A 22,817-nucleotide genomic window follows, 5' to 3' on the forward strand; every position below is an offset into this window, starting at 1 on the left:
TCTTCACATTATTTAATTTTTCTTCTTCCATGTATTAAAGCGAAGCGTTAAGAAACCTTTTCTTACACATTTTTGTTACACTACGGTTGTAGAATTATTGTCTTATTTCTGTACAAATTAAAATCCTATTCCAGGTTAGTAACAATAGTTTGTCTCTCAGTGTTACATGAAATATTTACAAAATAATAATAAACTGGTACGACACAAAAGATCACTAAATACTACATAAACTATATTTTAGATATGTTTATTTTACATAGATATAGTGTAAATATACCCGATTTATGAGCGGTTTTGGCTGATTAGAGCTTAAATCAACGGTCAGACTTCGTGATTCAGGACTTTGAACTGTAGAGGGCAGCGTTTAGCCTCTTGGTGTACGACCTGACAGAGTATCACTTCTGTCTCCTCTAAAGTCATCTCCTCCCCCGGCTGCACTCCTCATCGGATCCTTAAATGTTATCAGTTTAAACATAAGAGATTTAATATTCAAGTTCAGAGCATATATTTGTTTTCCTCATCACTCCATCAATCTCATCAAAGTTTAACATATACATATCAACCATAGACATACGTGCATTATCTGTGTGTTATTCTGACTGATGTTTTAATTGGACGAACATCATTTTTAACATCATGTAAATGTACTGTGTGTGTGTGTGTGTGTGTGTGCAGAAGGACTCCCACACTGTGTACCTGGAGCAGGAGCTGGAGAGTCTGAAGGTGGTGCTAGAGATCAAGAACAACCAGCTGCACCAGAAGGAGAAGAAGCTCATGGAGATGGACAAACTGGTGTGGATCAAGCTTTTTTTTTTGGAGAATAAGGGGCCCACAGTAGTCTAAAGTAGTTGTTTGTGTGAGGCATGAGATAGTGACTGAGCAGAGAGAGAAGTCCCTACAACTAGAATCATGCTTCATCTCGCTTTTAAAGCGGTTTGTTTCGCTTCCTCTGTCCACAGAGAACATCTGTGATTTTACATCATAGCACACAGAGGTTGTTAATCTACTGCTGCATTTAGAATTAAGTTTAAAGGTGTTCTTTTGTGGCTTTTGTGATTTTGGTGTTTGAAATCCTTCTTTCAGGTACTGAACACTTACATGGTTTTCTTTATGGGCTTTGGTGTGGGAGAGTGAGTGGTTTACAAACTGCATTTTTCAGTTGGAAAAGGCCAACTGGAGACATCCAAAGTTAAAAGATATTTCAATAACACTTCAATTCCACCATTAAGCCAACCTCCTGAAACACAATGCTAAAGACAATTGGAACCTAACAAAATAAGACACAGAGTATGAAACCATAACATGGTCTCCAGCTGGTTCTCAGTGCAGGTGTCTTATACAACCACACCTGAATGACCACTTTAAATACGATGTTATTTTTGTCAAACATTGTGGTAAAAAATGTTTGTGTTGATTTGAAAATGGACAAAGAAAAGGGCCTTTCTGCATGTTCTCCCTGTGTGTGTGTGTGTGTGTGGGGGGGGGGGGGGTTTCTCTGGGTTCCTCCCACAGCCCAAAAACATCCAATATGGGGATTAGGTAAACTGGACACTAAATTAACCGCGAGTGTGAGTGGGTGGTTGTTTGTCTCTGTGTCCCTGTGTCGGACTGACGAACTGTCCAGTGTGTGACTCCGCCTATCGCCCTCTGTCAGCTGTCAGCTGAGATTGACGCAGCACACCCCCCGCGATCCTCATGTGGAGGATGAAGCGGTGGAAGATGGATGGATGGAAACTTGAATAAGATAATGAAACACAATATATGGAGGGTATGTTGAACCTACTGTGTCTGTGTGTTTGTGTTGCAGGTGGAGACAAACGTGAAACTGGAAGAGTGTCTGACGAAAGTCCAGCAGGAGAACGAGGACTACAAGGCCAGGATGGACAAACACGCGGCTCTCTCCAGGTAATTACTCCTGCTGTGTGTGTGTATGAACGTGTGTGTGTGTGTGTGTGTGTGAATGTGTGTGGGCATGCGCTGAAACAGTCAGCCATGCCTCTGCAGAGGCGTTGTTTGGCCATCTGTTCTCGCAGCACAACTTTTCAACATCAATCCTCCACTTCAGTCAATTTTCTCACACAAACCTATGAGGATTCACACTGTGGAACTACACTGTGGACATTGTGTGTCTGTTTGAAGTACATTTACACATCGTTCATATGTGGGAAGTAAATATCTCATACCTGTGATGTATGTGGAGATACAGACCACTGGCACACATTCACCTCACTGGTCTGACCTGTCTGTCCCATTTGACTTTCTTTTAAAATCTCAATCTTTGGGACCTCTTCTGATTATTAAAGATGATCATTAGTGTTCCTTTCATGTGTGTTCTTCCTCTTGTCTCAAAGCAAAAAGAAAACAATGTTCTTCCTTAAGAAGTATGAATTAAGTGGGGTTGTATACTTAGTCACTTTGGATTTCAATGCATTCAATTCTTGCTCTATCAAGAGTATATATAATATATGCATAGGTACAATCTTACAGTGACTGTGTGTCTCAGGTTGTGTGTGTGTGTGTGTGTGTGTGTGTTATCTCTCTCCAGCATCTTCAGTGTGTCTCCCTACACTGTCACAGCTCTCTGTCTCCCCCTGCAGGCAGCTGTCCAGCGAACAGGCAAAACTCCAGCAGACGCTGCAGAAGGAGTCAAAGGTCAACAAGCGTCTATCCATGGAGAACGAGGAGCTGCTGTGGAAGCTGCACAATGGCGACCTGCTGGCCAGTCCCCGCCGCCTCTCACCCACCTCACCCTTCAACTCACCCAGGAACTCGGCCTCCTTCCCCACAGCTGCACCCTTATCTCCCAGATAACCTGACAGAAACAGAACCCCCCCCCCCCCCCCCCCGGCCCTGCCCCCCTTCTCTGTCCTCTCCTCTGACCTCTCCACATCACCTTCTTAAGACTTGGAAGGACAGAAGAGAGAGACACTCGAGCCACAGCAGTGTTGTTGGATATTAATCATGTGATAGACTTGTACATTTGGAATGAATTGTATAAAAAGATGCTTCTTTTGAAAGCAAGAGGACATTGCAGTGGCACTGATGCACTTAAGTCTGAGCATGGGACTGACCTTGCTCTCTATCAGTCTCTACCAAATGCCTGGTTCACCAACAAACCTTTTTCTCTTCTGGAAACCTAAACAACAGGCACACCTCAGGGTCTGTACATAGTCTCACCCTCGTTATGACTATCCAAACGCTTTTTTTGTTTAATGTTCTTTTGTTGTACAGTTGTATTTCCAGGCTCACCTTGTTCTTTTTGTACTCCTCTTTATTAAAGAGGTAGGTGAGAAAAAACAATGTTTGGATTAGTGGTGTGTGTAGGTTTGGTGAAAACGGTGTCAGAGTTGGCAGATTGGTCTTCTTGTTGGATTTGAAATCTTTTGCCTTTTCCCATCATGTAAAGACAATGTGTTCCCACCCCCCCCTCCCCGCCAAAGAGCGACATTCAATCACTGATCTGCTCTGGATCTCTAGAAGTGGATGAACTTAAGAAACCTGTGGGACTGACCTTGTATTGCTGACATGGACCTTAGAATCAATGGATGCCTGTTCCCCTGTGTAAGCTCCTCAAAACCTCAACCTTAATCTACTATGTGGAATGTATTCTCCTCCTGGGATGTTCAATCTGAGCAGGCACCTTCAGACACACACACACACACACACACACACACACGTGCGCGCTCTGTGTCAGAGCCAAACATTTAGTCACGGTGGTGATGCCCCTCCCTCCCTGTTTCCCTCTTTATTTAAATCTCTCACAAACTAAGTGTTCAACGTCTCCACATCCCTTAAAACCACCTGACTCGCAAACAGAAGCTAACATGGACTAAAATTGTGTGTTGTCACGTGGGTCACAAAACAGAATCACCACACACAAAAAAAACCCACCCATGATCATTTAGAGTTAACTCCCACATGCTCCTTAAAGCTGCAGTCGGCAGGATCACTGGAAAAATAGTAGAATGTTGAGATTCACTCTCTGAGGTTGGACAGTTGTTTCACACCTGACAGGTGACCTGAGGTAATCTCTCCTTCTTCTTTGAAACTCCTTATTCTCTTTAGATACTTTTTAAAAGGTTTTCTTCAGAGTGTAGGCAGCTGTTGCTAATGGTGGAATCAGAGCAGCCAATAGGGATGCCTGCTCACTATCTGAACTGCCCTGTGATTGGTTAAAACCTCCCGCGATAAGCAAAGTCTTTAAAACAGAGCCCAGAGTAGGTGTAGAAGGGTTTGATTCATTGATTTTCACTATACTTAAAGTGTATTCGATCCTGTCCACTGTAGCTTTTATTGGCAGACACTGATATCAAGAAACTCATTCTATGTCTGTTTGTCCCACCAAAGCCTCAGATGTACCCATAACGCCTCAACGGCTCCATGTTCTGTTTACTTTTGGACACAGAATAAATATGATATATGATTTAAAACAACAGTGTTTTATTTCAAATATTGAAATCCATGAGATGGTAAAAGCCCTGACTTTTACAAGTGTGTTTTTAACCTATTTGTCTGCTGCGTCGCTGTCATGTTCTCCAAGGAGAGGAGCGATGACCGGCGGTGGACCCTCCAGGTCGGCGGCTCGCACCATCATGACCACAGATTTGATGGAGTACCACCAACCGTGCCATGTGTACCACACTACCCCATCATCGGTCATGGCTTGGTACGGCCCGTTGTAGTAGTGACCATTTAGATTGCCTGAATCACACCTGTGTAGTAAGAGAGGGAATATTAGAATTTGAGAACTTTTGTTTCACTCCCTGCTCTATGATCTTGTTTAAACTTGTTTTAATTTAAAATTTCTTGTCTTGGCTAGAATATTTAAAACTAGCTTGATAATCTACGGTCACTTTCAGATTGTAATGTACCTTAAAACAAGGAAAAACAAGAAACGTGAGTTTAGTTTAAGGTTAACTTAAAATATATCTTCTTATACTTAAATAGGCTGAATTTAAGACGAACCTTAATACACACCAGCAGTGAACAAACAAACCAGCAACAGGATTTAATGCAACTTATTGTTTTAATTAGTTTAACTGGTAATTGCAGTAAAGTAAGCTGCAATATTTAAATAAGATTATTTTTGGGAGGCAAATCTTTCTTCTTTTTAGGCAAATAATAAGAACCCCCCCCCCCCAATTTCCTAATTCAAAATCAATGCTTACAGTGCAGACACTGTGTGATTTACAACTGGTATCGTCTGATTCATGTAAAATGAAAACTGGAGCGGATCAGAGGACATGATCTGAGGAGTCCTGAGGACAAACGGTGTTCCTGCAGCTCAGGAATGTGGACACATGCGTCTCCAAACCACCTCTGAATAGGATTTCTGTGAATGGACCTGAGGACGTGTCAGGACCGATATTTCTGTTACCTGCTGAACCACCAGCCTGACTTTGAGTGTCCGATGCACTGGGCGTCGCTGTTGTTGAGCAGATCGTAGGTGCTGAATTTGACCCCACCTGACCCCAAACCTGGCTGCCCAGCAGAGGAGGAGTCGTGAGTGTCAGAGAGGGCGTCGCCTGCATTCCCACTGTACTCGCCCACATGCAACTGGAACTGGTCCTTTAAGTGGAAGACAACACAAAAGTGTTTGAGTTCATCTTTGACCAGATAAACATTTATTCAAACAGATTATAAATATAATCATTATAACATAGTGTCTGACTAATTGTGGTTGTGAGAGCATTCTTTCTCACTGTCAGTAATAATGGAATAACATTATTTTAATGTCCAGTAAGACATAAAAGCATGAATTTAGAACTGTTAACAAAGGAGTTAATGAAATCATGTTGTAAGAGTTTTACACATTTTTGAAATTATACCTTTTTTGTGACTTTAAAAATGTAGTTTTTTTTTATATCTATACTTAAAACAAATAAGTGCTATCTGTTTTTCATGTTCATGTCTGCAAAGGATGGACAGAGCTGATGAGGTTTATCTCTGAGTCAGAGCAGCTCGATGAGGAACGTGGAGGTTTTGGGAGGAAAAGGAAGAAGAGTGGAGAATAAAATGGAAAAAGAGAGACGGCTAACAGACAGACAAATCTAAAGTCATTGTTTCGTGGGAATCAAGTGTGTACTGACTGGACGATGGTCACCTCTTTAGTTTCTAAAGTCATTGTTTCAGCAATAAAGGCAAAAAAAAAAGAGATCACTAGTCAAAATAAGACCTGTGCTGTTATGGGAATGTAAGAAAAGACAAGGTTAAAGGAAAAGTTTAGGTTTCTCACTGTTAGGAAACTGAAGCTTTTTCAACCTCTCACTCCCTCACACCAAAGTCATGTCACAGCACACGAGAGTTGTTGATTCACTGCTGCCACTATCTGTTAATTCAAAATGTCTTATTGTGTCAGCTCCTGTGTCCCTGTGAGATGATGTGTCCCAGGTACACAACAAACTATGCCTGTTGTGTGCCTGTGATTGGCAGAGAGTCAGGGAGTCTTTTATTGACTGCAGTAAGAGGTTTTTGAAGAACAGACACAGGATCACATTCAATGTACTGATTTCATCCTGTCACAATCCTGTGTTTCTTCATGACTATTTTCAGCAGCAGTGCTGTTGTGTCCATGTGGATGCCATGATGGAAGTCGTATAGCTTTAAATTCAATGGCCTAACAATCAATTTAGCTTATCAATTTGCGTCTTTTGCACTTTTGGAGCTCAGCTGTGTCGCTTATGAGTGCTCAGATATCTAGAAGCCGGCCCACCACTGCTGAATGATGATAATCACAAGCTACAAAATCTGGAATATGGGGTCTCACTTTATTTTTGCAGTCACTTGTGACACGTTTTAGAGCATTTCTTACTTTCCTTTGTCTGTCTTACCTTCTCATCGTCAACTTTGAAGTTCTTGTACTCTGCGAATCTCTGATTGCCGTCAAAGTCCTCCATGTCAATGCGCAAGTCGTACTTTCCTACAAGACACAGTGTTACATGTACAGCATGTAACGCACATGTACAGATTCTCCTCCTCACACTATAGAAAAAAAGTTTTTTTGGGTCCCAACCTTTTACTTGATGTGATTCATGTGTATATGTTTTAAACAACATTCATGCAGATACATCCAGCAGATATGGGCAGTCCATGGCCAAGTGAAAAGGGACCTTGGCTTGTAACCGCAGGGTTGCCAGTTTGAAAAAAAGGGCACATTCTTGTGCTTTCTTGGCTCTTTAAAGCCCTTTAAAGTTGTGTGGACCAGCCAACATGTCCCTACAAATCGTCCTCACAGCCTACTGCAGACATGTACATATACACACACACACACACACACACACACACACCTTGGGAGGTGAGATAGTGTAGCGGTTCATTGCCCAGCCAGAATTCTCCATCAGGTGAGTAGAGGTCTCCAAAGCCGTGTTTGTACTCCACCCACGCTCTGTACAGAGTGCACATTCATTTTAAATTTGTATCGTTAGAATCCTTGACACAAAGTATAAAAAAATTTTATGTGCAAAAAACAGACGCATACACACACACACACACACACCTGTCAAAGTTCTCTTTGCCATCTCTCCTTCTCTGGAAGACAGTCCATCCACCTCCAGTGCTCATGTCACAGTAAACACTGAGTGCAGTGGGAGAGCCGTCTGGACGAATCACATAGAGCCCACTGGCCACATTACCACCTTCAAACACCTCAGAACAGTCTGCACATATAAAGCACATAAAACACATTTTGGTTTGACAATATCTGCTTTTGTCCATCCATCCATCTTGACATTATTGCCTTATGAGGTGATTTCAGCGCAGGATGAGTTGTTCATATACACACAGCTGGTTATGCTAAACCGTGCTAGCATTTGTGATGCATGCCACTATATGACTTTAAAGGGATAGTTCGAGTTCTTTAAAGAATTGTTGTAGGATGAGCTGACCACTGCGTAAAGGCCCTGGTATACTTCCGCGAAGATGCAGCACGCGCCGCATCATTTGCTGTTGTTCTCCACCATGTCCTCAGCTAAATTTCTACCTCTTTAGCTGCTGGATATACATACAAGTGACGTACAATACAAAAATACAACAAAATACAACTTCTTCTTTCAGCTTTTCCCTTTAGCAGGTCATCTGCCTCCACCTGGGCCTGTCCCTTGTGTCTTCTTCTGTTACACCATCTGTCCTCATGTCCCTCCTCCACAACGTCCCACAGAGAACCTTCTCTGTGGGATTCCACTTTTCCTCCTAACTTCACTCTCTTACTTTATCTCCAAATGGTGTCTAAGCCACAAATCATAGCATCAATAATGAGCTAAAGGGGAAAAGGCAGCAAAATATCTCTGTTGCTGGGTCAGTTATTATTTCTCTCTTAGAAATAATGAGTAGAACTATAGTGGCAAGGAAGTAGATAGCTCACAGCTTGGTAAAAGCAGATACACCGACACAAGATCTCACATAAAAATCCAGTCCTACCTCTGTACAGGTTGCTGGGTCCCAGGTGTGAGTTGGGGATGTGCTCCAGCTGCTCGGCCTGCCTGTTGTGGAGGTCCCGGATGTAGCGGTGCTGGTCATTGATCACACTTATCAGGTCCTGGATCTCAGTCTCCAAACGGACCACCTTCTCCTCACACGGCACAGGAGCCTGGACGGACACAACAATTGTGGACGTGTCTCACTTTTAACAATCGTTATATACAAACCATCCACAAATTACAAACATGTTACAAGTGGATAAAACTTTTGCAAAGAGTAAATGCTCTATGTGTGTGGTAGATAGTCGTCAAAAAGAGAAGTAGCAGTTTAAGAGGTGATCTAATAACTAGGGATGAGCCAATGTGATACCAAGTATGGATATCAATACTGGTCAATTGCTCAATCAGATATTGGACAGATAAAAATGTAAAAAATGTAATACAATCCAAAAACCAAAAATAACTGTCGCCGGTTTATGTCAATCAAAACAGGAAAAAAGCACAGAAACCAATACACGACAACATTATAACAATGTATAAATGCATTAATGCAAAAGGTATACGGTATGTCTGACAGAGATGATGGAAAGCGCATTGTAAACTATCTAAACTCAATCATCGATCTACGATATAAATGATTCTTCCATGTTAGGTCTGAGTTGAACTGTTGTTGCTTTAGTGTTAAAAAAAAATGATCAAATTGTCACATTTGAAACAGCTGACAGTTAAGTCTTTGGGACAGTAACATTGCACGACTGCGATTACTGCTTTTGGAAACTGAATTTCAGTCGACCACAAAATAATTTCCCCTCCCTTTCTCACAACCTTGAAACGTGCAAATGAATGCAAACTAAATGGCTAAATAGAAATGAGAGAATTGATGATGACAGTTTCTTACTGCAATGCATGCACCCAGGTGTAGAAGAACGATCACGGATGTCCTCAGTGGTCCCATATTCTATGATGTGATGATGATCAGCGTGTGAACCAGACTGCTACACTCTTCTCTCACTTTGTCGCTTCTCCTCCTCTCTCTTGAGTCCTGTGTGGCTGTTGGATGTTGCAGTATCACTATCATGTTGCTCTGTCTCACCATGCCTTTTTTATGGCACGAAACAGTCTATGAACAAGGCTCCATCTTGTGGAATAAACACCTTCAATAACTTCTCCTTATGGAGTCAGGGCCATTTAGGTGTGATTATAGTATTTAAGAGTAATGCAGAGTAGTAGCTTTTTTCTCAACAAGGCGGAAGGGTTTTTCCCACATATGTGTTTGTGTTAGCCCTGTGAGGAGGACAGAAGAGTACATAAGATATGATTCATAAGAATGGGAAAGGATTTGACTCTTGACTCCAATTAAATTATTAAGATCAAATACACAATGAATAATCCATGTGATGAAGGGAGTCCACAGGTAATAAAAATGAGAAAAATCCCCTTTTTAAAAGTAACGTATCTATATTTTATTTTATGATACATTTAGCCTTGCTGCTAATACTGCAACCCTTGATATTGCATGCAGCCTGGTTACCATTGATTTGAAGGTAAAACATTTTAATCCATGATAATTTTTGTAATGTGAACAGTTTAAACGTTGATTAAATTCAAGTTAACATTTCTGGAAGAAACAAAGAACGTCTTGGTAGTTATAGACAGTTTCATTGTAATGGATGGACGTCCTCTGATGGGTCAAGAGGACGTCTATCAAGGATTCAGGTGTGAAGTGACATCACACACCCATCAAAGGCATTTTAAATAATAAAAGAAAAAAGGAAAAGGAAGATTCCAGGAGGCTGTACAATTCCTGTGAGATCAAGGCACAGTTCAAAAACACTTGGTAACCCACCTATTCTGTCTTGCTACAAGTTAAACAACAACATTCTGCAATCCATCTTGCATTTTGTAGCAAAACAAAAAAAATATTTACACAAAGGACACAGGACATACAATACCTTGACTTAAACAACATGAGATGTAGTGATGTATATGTAGTGTACCACCACCACAGAGAAGATCTGTCTCTAGACAAGCTACAGCATCAGGCACATGTCCGTGCTTTCTTCAACATGACGGTCTACCACGTTCTCCAGAGGGCTGGCGCACTGAAGCACCTCTCTGATGTGGACAGAGCCAGACACGTGAACCGTCTGGCGGACCTCTTAGACGAGGAACGTGTTCATGAGGGCTACATACCGAAGCTCAATAAAGCTAAGTTTGTGGCTAAGGACGTTGTTACAGAGCTCCAGGAGAGGTATGGTAAAAAGCTGCCACACAAGATGCTGAAGGAGTATGAGCTGGAGGAGGTTGTCATTGTCTTCTGCTTACAGAAGCACATTAACAAGCTGTTTGACCAGACAACAAAGAAGAAGTGCTCTTCCCCTCCCTGGATCTGGTTTCGGTCTTTCCTGAGGAGATAGTTCTGGACTTTAGCAAAGCTGGCAGAGCGTTGTAGTTTAATCCAACTGACGACATGAGATTCTAACTTAAAGGTTTAGTGAACTTTATTGAATGAATGAAAAAAGGGGGATTTACAAGTGTGGGAATGGAGGACAGCTTCTCTGCTAACATCTGCTGCTGAACACAGTAAACACAGCACTGCTCTGCTCTGTGCTATGGCTGCAAGGCATTATGGGAAATGCATTTTTTGACTGTTGTATATTCTCTGCCGTATTTAAAAAGAATGCGATTATGACGTGCCATTATGCCGATCGTTTCATGCTGATCGTTAATCGGTTGTTTAATAATGTATCACATGAGTAATGCTGATGATAAAACTCTGGGAATGAAGTATTGACTGTGACACTATTGATTTAGCAACTAGCTGAGAGTTAGCACATCATCATCATTCAGCAACAGACTGATCCATTCACACTACACCACAGAGCCACTTAAATGTATTTTATTTTATTTGATATAAGAAATGTGCCTATGTAAGATGTATCAATATTTGATCCTCTTAAATATATTACCTTTCTTGTTTTCAATTTGTTAAACCATTCATAAAAAGTGATTGTCGTCTAACCAGAAAGTTCCAACAATTTATTGAATAGCCACCAGAGGGCGATATTAAGTCAAGTCTCTGTTTGAAAGAAGCATTCTTCATTCACTAATGCTGCATTGTTAAATCATATGAATTCAAAGCATGTACTGTAGTTCCATCATCCATACAGTACAGGAATAAAATGGATCACTTGTAGTTTTACTTTAAAAGGTCTACTGTAATGCAATGTGAAGAAACACACAAAAAAACGTTGAACTTCATAACTGTCTTTTGCAAAACATCTATTGAAAACAAAACAAACATAGAGCAACTGCAAACATGAGGATATCAGCAAAGCTATCATTCTGTTTATTGTTAGAATTGGTATCAAAGCACTGTTGCCTTTAAAGTGCATTATCAAAGGCCTTTTTTGTTAATCAAAGCACTGTTGCCTTTAAAGTGTATTATCAATGCCATTTTTGTCAAATTTTGGACAACATATTAAGGTATGACTTTTTTGTCAAATTTTGGATGACATACTAAAATATGGCTATTTTGTCAAATTTTGGACGACACTAAAGTATGACTTTTTTGTCAAATTTTGGACGACACTAAAGTATGACTTTTTGGTCAAATTTTGGACGACATACTAAAGTAGGACTTTTTGGTCAATTTCTGGACAACATACTAACCTATGACTTTTTTGTCAAATTTAGGATGACGTACTAAAATATGGCTATTTTGTCAATTTTTGGACGACATACTAAAGTATGACTTCTGTCAAATTTTGGACAACATACTAAAGCATGACTTTTATTGTCAAATTTTGGACGATATACTAAAGTATGACTTTTTTGTCAAATTTTGGACAACATACTAACCTATGATGTAGAACTTTCTAGCAGGCAAAGCTATCATTCTGTTTATTGTTAGAATTGGTATCAAAGCACTGTTGCCTTTAAAGTGCATTATCAAAGGCCTTTTTTGTTAATCAAAGCACTGTTGCCTTTAAAGTGTATTGTCAAATTTTGGACAACATATTAAGGTATGACTTTTTTGTCAAATTTTGGATGACATACTAAAATATGGCTATTTTGTCAATTTTTGGACGACATACTAAAGTATGACTTTTTTGTAAAATTTTGGACGACATACTAAAGTATGACTTTTTTGTGGAATTTTGGATGACAAAGTATGACTTTTTTGTCAAATTTTGGAGACATACTAAAGTATGGCTTTTTTGTAAATTTTTGGACAACATACTAACCTATGATGTAGAACTTTCTAGCAGGAAAAGCAATCATACTGTTTATTGTTAGAATTGGTATCAAAGCACTGTTGCCTTTAAAGTGCATTATCAAAGGCCTTTTTTGTTAATCAAAGCACTGTTGCCTTTAAAGTGTATTATCAATGCCATTTTTGTCAAATTTTGGACAACATATTAAGGTATGACTTTTTTGTCACATTTTGGACGACATACTAAAGTATGACTTTTTTGTCAAATTTTGGATGACGTACTAAAGTATGACTTTTTTGTCAAATTTTGGACGACACTAAAGTATGACTTTTTTGTCAAATTTTGGACGACATACTAAAGTAGGACTTTTTGGTCAATTTCTGGACAACATACTAACCTATGACTTTTTTGTCAAATTTAGGATGACATACTAAAATATGGCTATTTTGTCAATTTTTGGACGACATACTAAAGTATGACTTCTGTCAAATTTTGGACAACATACTAAAGCATGACTTTTATTGTCAAATTTTGGACAACATACTAAAGTATGACTTTTTTGTCAAATTTTGGACGATATACTAAAGTATGACTTTTTTGTCAAATTTTGGACAACATACTAACCTATGATGTAGAACTTTCTAGCAGGCAAAGCTATCATTCTGTTTATTGTTAGAATTGGTATCAAAGCACTGTTGCCTTTAAAGTGCATTATCAAAGGCCTTTTTTGTTAATCAAAGCACTGTTGCCTTTAAAGTGTATTATCAATGCCATTTTTGTCAAATTTTGGACAACATATTAAGGTATGACTTTTTTGTCAAATTTTGGATGACATACTAAAATATGGCTATTTTGTCAATTTTTGGACGACATACTAAAGTATGAATTTTTTGTAAAATTTTGGACGACATACTAAAGTATGACTTTTTTGTGGAATTTTGGATGACAAAGTATGACTTTTTTGTCAAATTTTGGAGACATACTAAAGTATGGCTTTTTTGTAAATTTTTGGACAACATACTAAAGTATGACTTTTTTGTCAAATTTTGGACAACATACTAAAGCATGACTTTTTTGTAAAATTTTGGACAACATACTAAAGTATGACTTTTTTGTCAAATTTTGGACGACATACTAAAGTATGACTTTTTTGTCAAATTTTGGATGACATAGCAACCTATGATTTTTTGTCAAATTTTGGATGACATACTAAAGTATGACATTTTTGTCAAATTTTGGACGACACTAAAGTATGACTTTTTTGTCAAATTTTGGATGACATACTAAAGTATGACTTTTTTGTCAAATTTTGGACGACACTAAAGTATGACTTTTTTGTCAAATTTTGGACGACATACTAAAGTAGGACTTTTTGGTCAATTTCTGGACAACATACTAACCTATGACTTTTTTGTCAAATTTTGGATGACATACTAAAATATGGCTATTTCGTAAATTTTTGGACGACATACTAAAGTATGACTTCTGTCAAATTTTGGACAACATACTAAAGCATGACTTTATTGTCAAATTTTGGACAACATACTAAAGTATGACTTTTTTGTAAAATTTTGGACGATATACTAAAGTATGACTTTTTTGTCAAATTTTGGACAACATTCTAACCTATGATGTAGAACTTTCTAGCAGGCAAAGCTATCATACTGTTTATTGTTAGAATTGGTATCAAAGCACTGTTGCCTTTAAAGTGCATTATCAAAGGCCTTTTTTGTTAATCAAAGCACTGTTGCCTTTAAAGTGTATTATCAATGCCATTTTTGTCAAATTTTGGACAACATATTAAGGTATGACTTTTTTGTCAAATTTTGGATGACATACTAAAATATGGCTATTGTCAATTTTTGGACGACATACTAAAGTATGACTTTTGTCAAATTTTGGACGACATACCAACCTATGACTTTTTTGTGGAATTTTGGACGACAAAGTATGACTTTTTTGTCAAACTTTGGACGACATGTTAAAGTATCACCTTTTCTGTCAATTTTTGGATGAGCTACTAAACTATGACATTTTTGACAAATTTTGGACGACATACTAAACTATGACGGGCCACACGGTGGTGTAGTGGTTAGCACTCTCGCCTTGCAGCGAGAAGATCCGGGTTCGAGCCCCGGTTGGAACAAGGGCCTTTCTGCATGGCCGTGTGTGCGTGGGTTCTCTCCGGGTACTCCGGCTTCCTCCCACAGTCCAAAAACATGCAATGTGGGGATAGGTAAATTGAACACTCTAAATTGACCATAGGAGTGAGTGTGAGAGCGAATGGTTGTTTGTCTCTATCTGTGTGTGGCCCTGCGATGGACTGGCGAACTGTCCAGGGTGTACCCCGCCTATCGCCCGATGTAGCTGAGATTGGCACAGCACCCCCCGCGACCCTCTGGCAGAGGATAAAGCGGTAGATGATGACTGACTGACTGACTAAAGTATAACTTTTTTGTCAAATTTTGGACCACATACTAACCTATGATGTAGAACTTTCTAGCAGGCAAAGCTATCATTCTGTTTATTGTTAGAATTGGTATCAAAGCACTGTTGCCTTATAAGTGCATTATCAAAGGCCTTTTTTTTTTGGACGACATACTAAACTATAAGTTTTTTGTCAAATTTTGGAGACATACTAAAGTATGGCTTTTTTGTCAATTTTTGGACAACATACTAAAGTATGACTTTTGGTCAAATTTTGCACGACATACTAACTTATGATTTTTCTCTCAAATTTTGGATGACATACTAAAGCATGACTTTTTTGTAAATTTTCGGACAAAATACTAAAGTATGACTTTTTTGTACATTTTTGGACGACATACTAACCTATGACTTTTTTGTCAAATTTTGGACGACATACTAAAGCATGACTATTTGGTCAAATTTTGTACGACATACTAACCTATGACTTTTTTGTCAAATTTTGCACGACAAACTACAGCATGACTATTCTGTCAAATTTTGGACGACACTAAAGTATGACTTTTTTGTCAATTTTCAGATGACTTACTAAACTATGACTATTTGGTCAAATTTTGGACAACACTAAAGTATGACAATTTGGTCATACTTTAGTGTCGTACAAAATTTGACAAAAAAGTCATACTTTAGTATGTTGTCCAAAAATTGACAAAAAAGCCATACCTTAGTATGTCTCCAGAATTTGACAAAAAAATCATAGGTTAGTATGTCGTCCGAAAATGTACAAAAAAGTCATGTTATTATGTCGTCCAAAAATTTACAAAAAGTCATACTTTAGTATGTTGTCCAAAATTTGACCTAAGTCATGCTTTAGTATGTTGTCCAAAATTTGACAAAAAAGTCATACTTTAGTGTCGTCCAAAATTTGACAAAAAAGTCATAGTTTAGTAGCTCATCCAAAAAATGACAAAAAAGTCACGCTTTAGTATGTTGTCCAAAATTTGACAGAAAAAAGGTAAAAAAAAAAAAATATATGTCCGAAGTCTGACAAAGACGTTATACTTTAGTATGTCATCCAAAATTTGACAAAAAAGTCGTACTTTAGTATGTTGTCCAAAATTTGACAAAAAATTATAGTAACAGTTGTTGTCGTGGCCGAGTGGTTAAGGCGATGGACTAGAAATCCATTGGGGTCTCCCCGCGCAGATTCGAATCCTGCCGACAACGATCACCTTTTTGGCAATGTGGAATGGGAGTTCCCATAAGGTTAAAAAAAAAAAAAAAATGTCCGTAAAATCTGACAGACGTTATATTTTAGTATGTCATCCGATATGTGACAAAAAAATTCTTGTCTAGTATGTCGTCCAAAATTTGACAAAAAGTCATGCTTTAGTATGTCGTCCAAAATTTGACAAGAATTCATAGGTAAGTATGTCATCCAAAATTTGACAGAAAAATATTTGACAAGAACTCATAGGTTAGTATGTCGTCCAAAATTTGACAAAAAAGTCATACTTTAGTGTCGTCCAAAATTTGACAAAAAAGTCATAGTTTAGTATGTCATCCAAAAAATGACAAAAAAGTCATGCTTTAGTATGTCGTCCAAAATTTGACAAAAAAGTCATACTTTAGTGTCGTCCAAAATTTGACAAAAAAGTCATAGGTTAGTATGTCGACCAAAAATTGACAAAAGTCATACTTTAGTATGTTGTCCAAAAATTTACAAAAAAGCCATACCTTAGTATGTCTCCAGAATTTGACAAAAAAGTCATAGTTTAGTATGTCATCCAAAAAATGACAAAAAAGTCATGCTTTAGTATGTCGTCCAAAATTTGACAAAATAGTCATAGTTTAGTAAGTCATCCAAAATTTGACAGAAAAATCATACTTTAGTTTGTCGTGCAAAATTTGACCAAATTGTCATACTTTAGTGTCGTCCAAAATTTGACCAAGTAGTCATGCTTTAGTATGTCGTCCAAAATTTGACAAAAAAGTCATGGGTTAGTATGTCGTCCAAAAATGTACCAAAAAGTCATACTTTAGTATGTTGTCCGAAAATTTACAAAAAAGTCATGCTTTAGTATGTCGTCCAAAATTTGACAAAAAAGCCATACTTTAGTATGTCTCCAAAATTTGACAAAAAAGTCATAGTTTAGTATGTCATCCAAAAATTGCCAAAAAAGTCATACCTTAGTATGTTGTCCAAAGTATGACTGTCAAATTTTGGACAACATACTAAAGTATGACTTTTTTGTACATTTTCGGACGACATACTAACCTATGACTTTTTTGTCAAATGTTGGATGACATACTAAAGCATGACTTTTTTGCATACTAAAGTATGACTTTTTTGTCAAATTTTGTACGACACTAAAGTATGACTTTGTACTAATGTATGATTTTTCAGTCAAATTTTGCACGACAAACTAAAGTATGACTTTTTTGTCAATTTTTGCACGACAAACTAAAGTATGACTATTTGGTCAAATTTTGTACGACACTAAAGTATGACAATTTGGTCAAATTTTGCACGACAAACTAAAGTATGATTTTTCTGTCAAATTTTGGACGACATACTAAAGCATGACTTTTTGTCATTTTTTGTTGTCAAATTTTGGAGACATACTCAGGTATGACTATTTGGTCAAATTTTGGACAACATACTAAAGCATGACAATTTGGTCAAATTTTGCACGACAAACTAAAGTATGATTTTTCTGTCAAATTTTGGACGACATACTAAAGCATGACTTTTTGTCATTTTTTGTTGTCAAATTTTGGAGACATACTAAGGTATGGCTTTTTTGTCAATTTTTGGACAACATACTAAAGCATGACAATTTGGTCAAATTTTGCACGACAAACTAAAGTATGATTTTTCTGTCAAATTTTGCACGACAAGCTAAAGTATGACATACTAAACTATGACTTTTTTGTCAATTTTTAGACAACATACAAAAGTATGACTTTTTTGTCAAATTTTGGATGACATACTAAAGCATGACCTTTTCGTCAAATTTTGGACGACATACTAAAATATGGCTTTTTTCAAATTTTGGACGACATACTAACCTATGATGTAGAACTTTCTAGCAGGCAAAGCTATCATTCTGTTTATTGTTAGAATTGGTATCAAAGCACTGTTGCCTTTAAAGTGCATTATCAAAGGCCTTTTTTGTTAATCAAAGCACTGTTGCCTTAAAAGTGCATTATCAATGCCATTTTTGTCAAATTTTGGACAACATACTAACCTATGACTTTTTTGTCAAATTTTGGATGACATACTAAAGCATGACTTTTTTGTAAATTTTCGGACAACATACTAAAGTATGACTTTTTTGTCAAATTTTGGATGATATACTTAAGTATGACTTTTCTGTCAATTTTTTTTTTAACCTTATGGGAACTCAAACAAAATTCTCATTCCACGCGTTGCCAAAAAGGTCATCGTTGTCGGCAGGATTCGAACCTGCGCGGGGAGACCCCAATGGATTTCTAGTCCATCGCCTTAACCACTCGGCCACGACAACACCCATGACTACAGTTTTTTGTCAAATTTTGGACAACATACAATAGTACAGCTTTTTTGTCAATTTTTGGTCGACACTAAAGTATGACTTTTTGTCAAATTTTGGACGACATACTAGACATGAATTTTTTGTCACATATCGGATGACATACTAAAATATAACGTCTGTCAGATTTTACGGACAATTTTTTTTTTTTTTTAACCTTACGGGAACTCAAACCAAATTGCCAAAAAGGTGATCGTTGTCGGCAGGATTCGAACCTGCGCGGGGAGACCCCAATGGATTTCTAGTCCATCGCCTTAACCACTCGGCCACGACAACACCTATTACTGTAATTTTTTGTCAAATTTTGGACAACATACTAAAGTACGACTTTTTTGTCAAATTTTTGATGACATACTAAAATATAACGTCTTTGTCAGACTTCGGACATATATTTTTTTTTTTACCTTATTTCTGTCAAATTTTGGACAACATACTAGACATGAATTTTTTGTCAAATATCGGATGACATACTAAAATATAACGTCTTTGTCAGACTTCGGAGATATTTTTTATTTATTTTTTTACCTTATGGGAACTCAAACCAAATTCCCATTCCACATGGCCAGGCGTTGCCAAAAAGGTAATCGTTGTCGGCAGGATTCGAACCTGCGCGGGGAGACCCCAATGGATTTCTAGTCCATCGCCTTAACCACTCGGCCACGACAACAGCTGTGACTATAATTTTTTCGGGAAATTTTGGACAACTGAGTATACTACGACTTTATTGTCAAATTTTGGACAACATACTAAAATACCGGGGCCACACAGTGGTGAAGTGGTTAGCACTCTCGCCTTGCAGCGAGAAGATCCGGGTTCGAGCCCCAGTTGGAACAAGGGCCTTTCTGCATGGAGTTTGCATGTTCTCCCCGTGTGCGCGTGGTTCTCTCCGGGTTCTCCGGCTTCCTCCCACAGTCCAAAAACATGCAATGTGGGGATTAGGTAAATTGGACACTCTAAATTGACCATAGGAGTGAGTGTGAGAGTGAATGGTTGTTTGTCTCTATCTGTGTGGGGCCCTGCGATGGACTGGCGAACTGTCCGCGGTGTACCCCGCCTATCGCCTGATGTAGCTGAGATTGGCACAGCACCCCCCGCGACCCTCTGGTGGAGGATAAAGCGGTAGATGATGACTGACTAACTAAGGTACCGCATTTATGTAAAACTTTGAACGTATGACTTTTTTGTATATATATACTTATATATTGTTATATATATTTATATAACAATAAATAAGTATATATATGTATATTGTACTTCATATATTGTTGAGTGTGCCGGGTATCTACATGAGTGTTCTCATGTAACAACGCAGCAGAATTGTAATTACTTAATAATAACTATGATACTTTAAAATAAAACACATACAGAAAATGGGCAAAATGCCTCATGTTTATGGACCAAACAGGTACCCCAAAAATTTAGAAAATCAACAGATGAATTAAGTATGAAAACAACTGATTTTAGTTGAGGCAGTAGCAGTGTTTTCAGTCTAATGATTAAAACAATCATTCACATCAATTAATTTTCTTCACTTGTTTTCTTGCATACATTCTACACCCAATGAGGTCCCCGGGATTGAACCCAGGGCCTCATAGCAAAGCATGCACTCCAGCACTGCGCTACATATCCACTGCAGAACTTTCTAGCAGGCAAAGCTATCATTCTATCTATCTGTCTATTGTTATAATTGGTAACAAAGCACTGTTGCCTTTAAAGTGCATTATCAAAGCCCTTTGTTGTTACATATTAACCTGCGTATGTGCCTTTGTAAATCTAATGTAATCAGAACCTGTACGACTTGTCGGTTTTACAACCTATCTACTGACTAGTGTAACTGCTGTTTAACTGCTGTCTAGCTACCGCTAACTGTGTATGTGAAATAAACTCATGAACGTGCATTATTATTTTCCTCTGTGGGGTCTGATTGATAACTGCAGTGATTAAAATAAGAGGACGATTATGAGTTTAAAATAAAATAAATCTTTCAAGCAATAATAATTAAGAGTTTCACAATAAATTACAAACACACACGATCAAAAACTACTCTCCTACGTCCACAAATTAAACGTAAGTATCTTAACAGGCACAGGCAGTATGATAATTATCCACCCAATCAGAGACTGGCTGGCTCTAAACAATAAAGAACTAATCATGTATCAATTTACAGAGCAGCTGCATAAATACTTAGCTTCAGCAATTTAAACTTGTCCCAATACATTCAACATTATTCAAAAGATGACACCAGTATTGGGCCTTCTATGCTAATCAACTCTCTCGAGTCAAAGTAACAGGAGAACCAGCCTGCTAAGCTAAACTTAGCTCGTTTACTTTTCACCCTTCGACTCGCTCACCTGTAGATGAACTCCGTTCTTGGCTCACCGACATCAGGACGCCTGGTCGTTTGTTTTTCTGCCATTCATTTCTGAATTAATCACAGCAGAAGCTAAATGTATTTGCCGCATTGGGTCTACGACGACCTCGACTCAAAGATAACGTGGCTTAATTAGTGTCACGCATGGATATATTGTAAGAACTGGATAGAGCACCGCCCCCTCCGCCCCCAGTGGCCACTCGTGGTACTACAACAAATAATACTAATACTAATAATATATTTTTTCCCCCATAATTCTCTAATTTAGCCCGCCATTCACTGAATGATTGAGTCTCAGACTCTTCACAGTACCACTTCCCACTCAAACGTCCTGAATGCAGAGTTGGTGTCTTCTGCAGAGGCACAGGACGCTGCTCAGGTCCCACCATAGGTGCCCGTGGAACTGGGATGCCTTTTGTTACAATTTATTTTAACTGCAACGCCTGCTGTACCTGGAACAACATAACACAACCAGTATTAATGAAGATTTACTTCAGCAATAATCAAGAAGAGGATCTCATCAATTTGATATTTATTATATACAATGCAGCATGACACAGCTGTGGTCACAACTGATGACACCTTCTTCTGTATTACATGCCTTTAATAAAAAAAAATATTACAGCTGCATTGCAAGACTAATCTGCATAAAATATCATAATTAGCATATTTAAGGCAGCTATATCAAATTACTAACCTAAAATATTCAGTCTTTATATGTGATGTAGTTTTAATACTATGCTTTGTTTCTAACTATTTAAAACACAGTGAAAATTAAGCAAAAAAAAACCATACAGTACTTAAGTAATGCACTGTACACAAATCCTCATAAACATCACTTAAAAAGTGCAGCTGATTAAGGTAGAACTACTTCTTATTGTTTTATAATGTGCTGCACAGGTTCATTAAAAAACAATGATTTAATAACATTTTGTTATGTAGAGTTATAAAGGAGCATGCCATGACCGGGTAACATTACAACACATGAGCATCACTTAAAAAGAATGAATTAAATATTAAAATGGAGTTGGAACTTGTACCGAGTTAACATGTGACATGTTTGTAACTTTCACGACTGGACCCACCAATGTCACTCACAACAAACAGATGTGTTAATGCTGTATTGTCATCACATTAACATAGCATTAGTATGAAGTGTCAAACTCGCATTAGCATTAGTTAAAAATGGAACAATGGTGGGACAGACGGCATTACAGTCACTGTACAGTAACAGTACAGTGTCATTAATTAAACATATGTAATAACAGTAACCGATTAAACTGTATTAATAATTGCTAAAAAAAAAAACACTGACTAATTTAGAAAATGTTCCGATAACAAGTTTGACAGAGGTGAAAAAGTCCAGCGTAACTTTTCCATCAAGCAAAGGCTCCTTAACATGGAGCGTCCCATTTCTGCATTACCCTGATAACACACTACGATGTCACACAGTCTATAGTTTCAGACACATCACAAACTGCCACACAAGCTAAATACCTTCAGCCTGACTCAACACCCATCTGTTCCAATCCATCTACATGTCTGAGCTGCTGAAGCATGAATAATATTTTAAGATATTGTTGCGTTTTTATCTGCAGCGTGAGTTACTTGGCCTTATGTGAATCAATTTTATTGAAATGTGGGCGAGTATTTGCTGCTCCCTTTGCCTCGAATGAACTGCAGAAAGATTTAGGACTTAAAGGCTTGGTCTCACCGGACGACTTGGAGGCAGACACAACTGTCTCTACGTGTTCTTGCTGATTTATGGGGTTTTTATGATGAAGATTGTGATCCTGAAACATGCATAGTTTTG

The 22,817-nt window shown here is 38.0% G+C and overlaps 2 protein-coding genes and 4 non-coding genes across 10 annotated transcripts in view; 2 read left to right on the forward strand and 4 right to left on the reverse strand.

Moving 5' to 3' along the window:
• The window catches only part of LOC131466685 (microtubule-associated tumor suppressor 1 homolog), a 57,001-nt gene extending 54,160 nt beyond the window's left edge, over positions 1–2,841 (forward strand). For all 4 annotated transcript variants that reach the window (XM_058640092.1, XM_058640094.1, XM_058640095.1 and 1 more), the window contains 3 exons: positions 676–792; positions 1,808–1,905; positions 2,598–2,841. In XM_058640092.1, coding sequence (XP_058496075.1) covers positions 676–792; positions 1,808–1,905; positions 2,598–2,811 — 429 coding nt within the window. In that variant the 3' untranslated portion in view covers positions 2,812–2,841. The remainder of the gene's footprint in view (positions 1–675; positions 793–1,807; positions 1,906–2,597) is intronic.
• A 1,463-nt stretch (positions 2,842–4,304) lies between these two features.
• LOC131466686 (fibrinogen-like protein 1) lies at positions 4,305–21,073 on the reverse strand. 2 transcript variants are annotated; one of them, XM_058640098.1, is made up of 8 exons: positions 20,985–21,073; positions 9,313–9,464; positions 8,416–8,584; positions 7,496–7,655; positions 7,287–7,384; positions 6,831–6,919; positions 5,378–5,568; positions 4,305–4,712 (listed from the first exon to the last, which is right to left on the reverse strand). In XM_058640098.1, the coding sequence occupies exons 2-8, from the start codon at positions 9,367–9,369 to the stop codon at positions 4,505–4,507; spliced, it is 972 nt and encodes a 323-aa protein (XP_058496081.1). In that variant the 5' UTR covers positions 9,370–9,464; positions 20,985–21,073; the 3' UTR covers positions 4,305–4,504. The 2 variants fall into 2 exon arrangements, with proteins under 2 accessions (XP_058496081.1, XP_058496080.1); XM_058640097.1 differs by lacking the exon at positions 20,985–21,073 and having other exon boundaries at positions 9,313–10,038.
• Positions 16,204–16,285, forward strand: trnas-aga (transfer RNA serine (anticodon AGA)). Its single transcript has one exon. It is a non-coding gene; the product is annotated as a tRNA-Ser (tRNA).
• trnas-aga (transfer RNA serine (anticodon AGA)) lies at positions 18,507–18,588 on the reverse strand. The gene has a single exon. It is a non-coding gene; the product is annotated as a tRNA-Ser (tRNA).
• On the reverse strand, positions 18,828–18,909 carry trnas-aga (transfer RNA serine (anticodon AGA)). The gene has a single exon. It is a non-coding gene; the product is annotated as a tRNA-Ser (tRNA).
• On the reverse strand, positions 19,219–19,300 carry trnas-aga (transfer RNA serine (anticodon AGA)). The gene has a single exon. It is a non-coding gene; the product is annotated as a tRNA-Ser (tRNA).
• Positions 21,074–22,817: the final 1,744 nt, after the last annotated feature.

Source organism: Solea solea, chromosome 10 (genome assembly GCF_958295425.1).
Source record: "Solea solea chromosome 10, fSolSol10.1, whole genome shotgun sequence".
Classification (NCBI taxonomy): domain Eukaryota; kingdom Metazoa; phylum Chordata; class Actinopteri; order Pleuronectiformes; family Soleidae; genus Solea; species Solea solea.

Bases quoted from the DNA above. Each gene is read 5' to 3' on its own strand.
- LOC131466686 (XM_058640098.1), bottom strand. From the start codon at position 9,369: ATGGGACCACTGAGGACATCCGTGATCGTTCTTCTACACCTGGGTGCA. The intron at 7,656-8,415 runs GTAGGACTGGAT...TTATATGTGCAG, and splicing joins ACCCAGCAACCTGTACAGAG to ACTGTTCTGAGGTGTTTGAA. The intron at 6,920-7,286 runs GTGTGTGTGTGT...TGTGTCTTGTAG, and splicing joins ACACTATCTCACCTCCCAAG to GAAAGTACGACTTGCGCATT.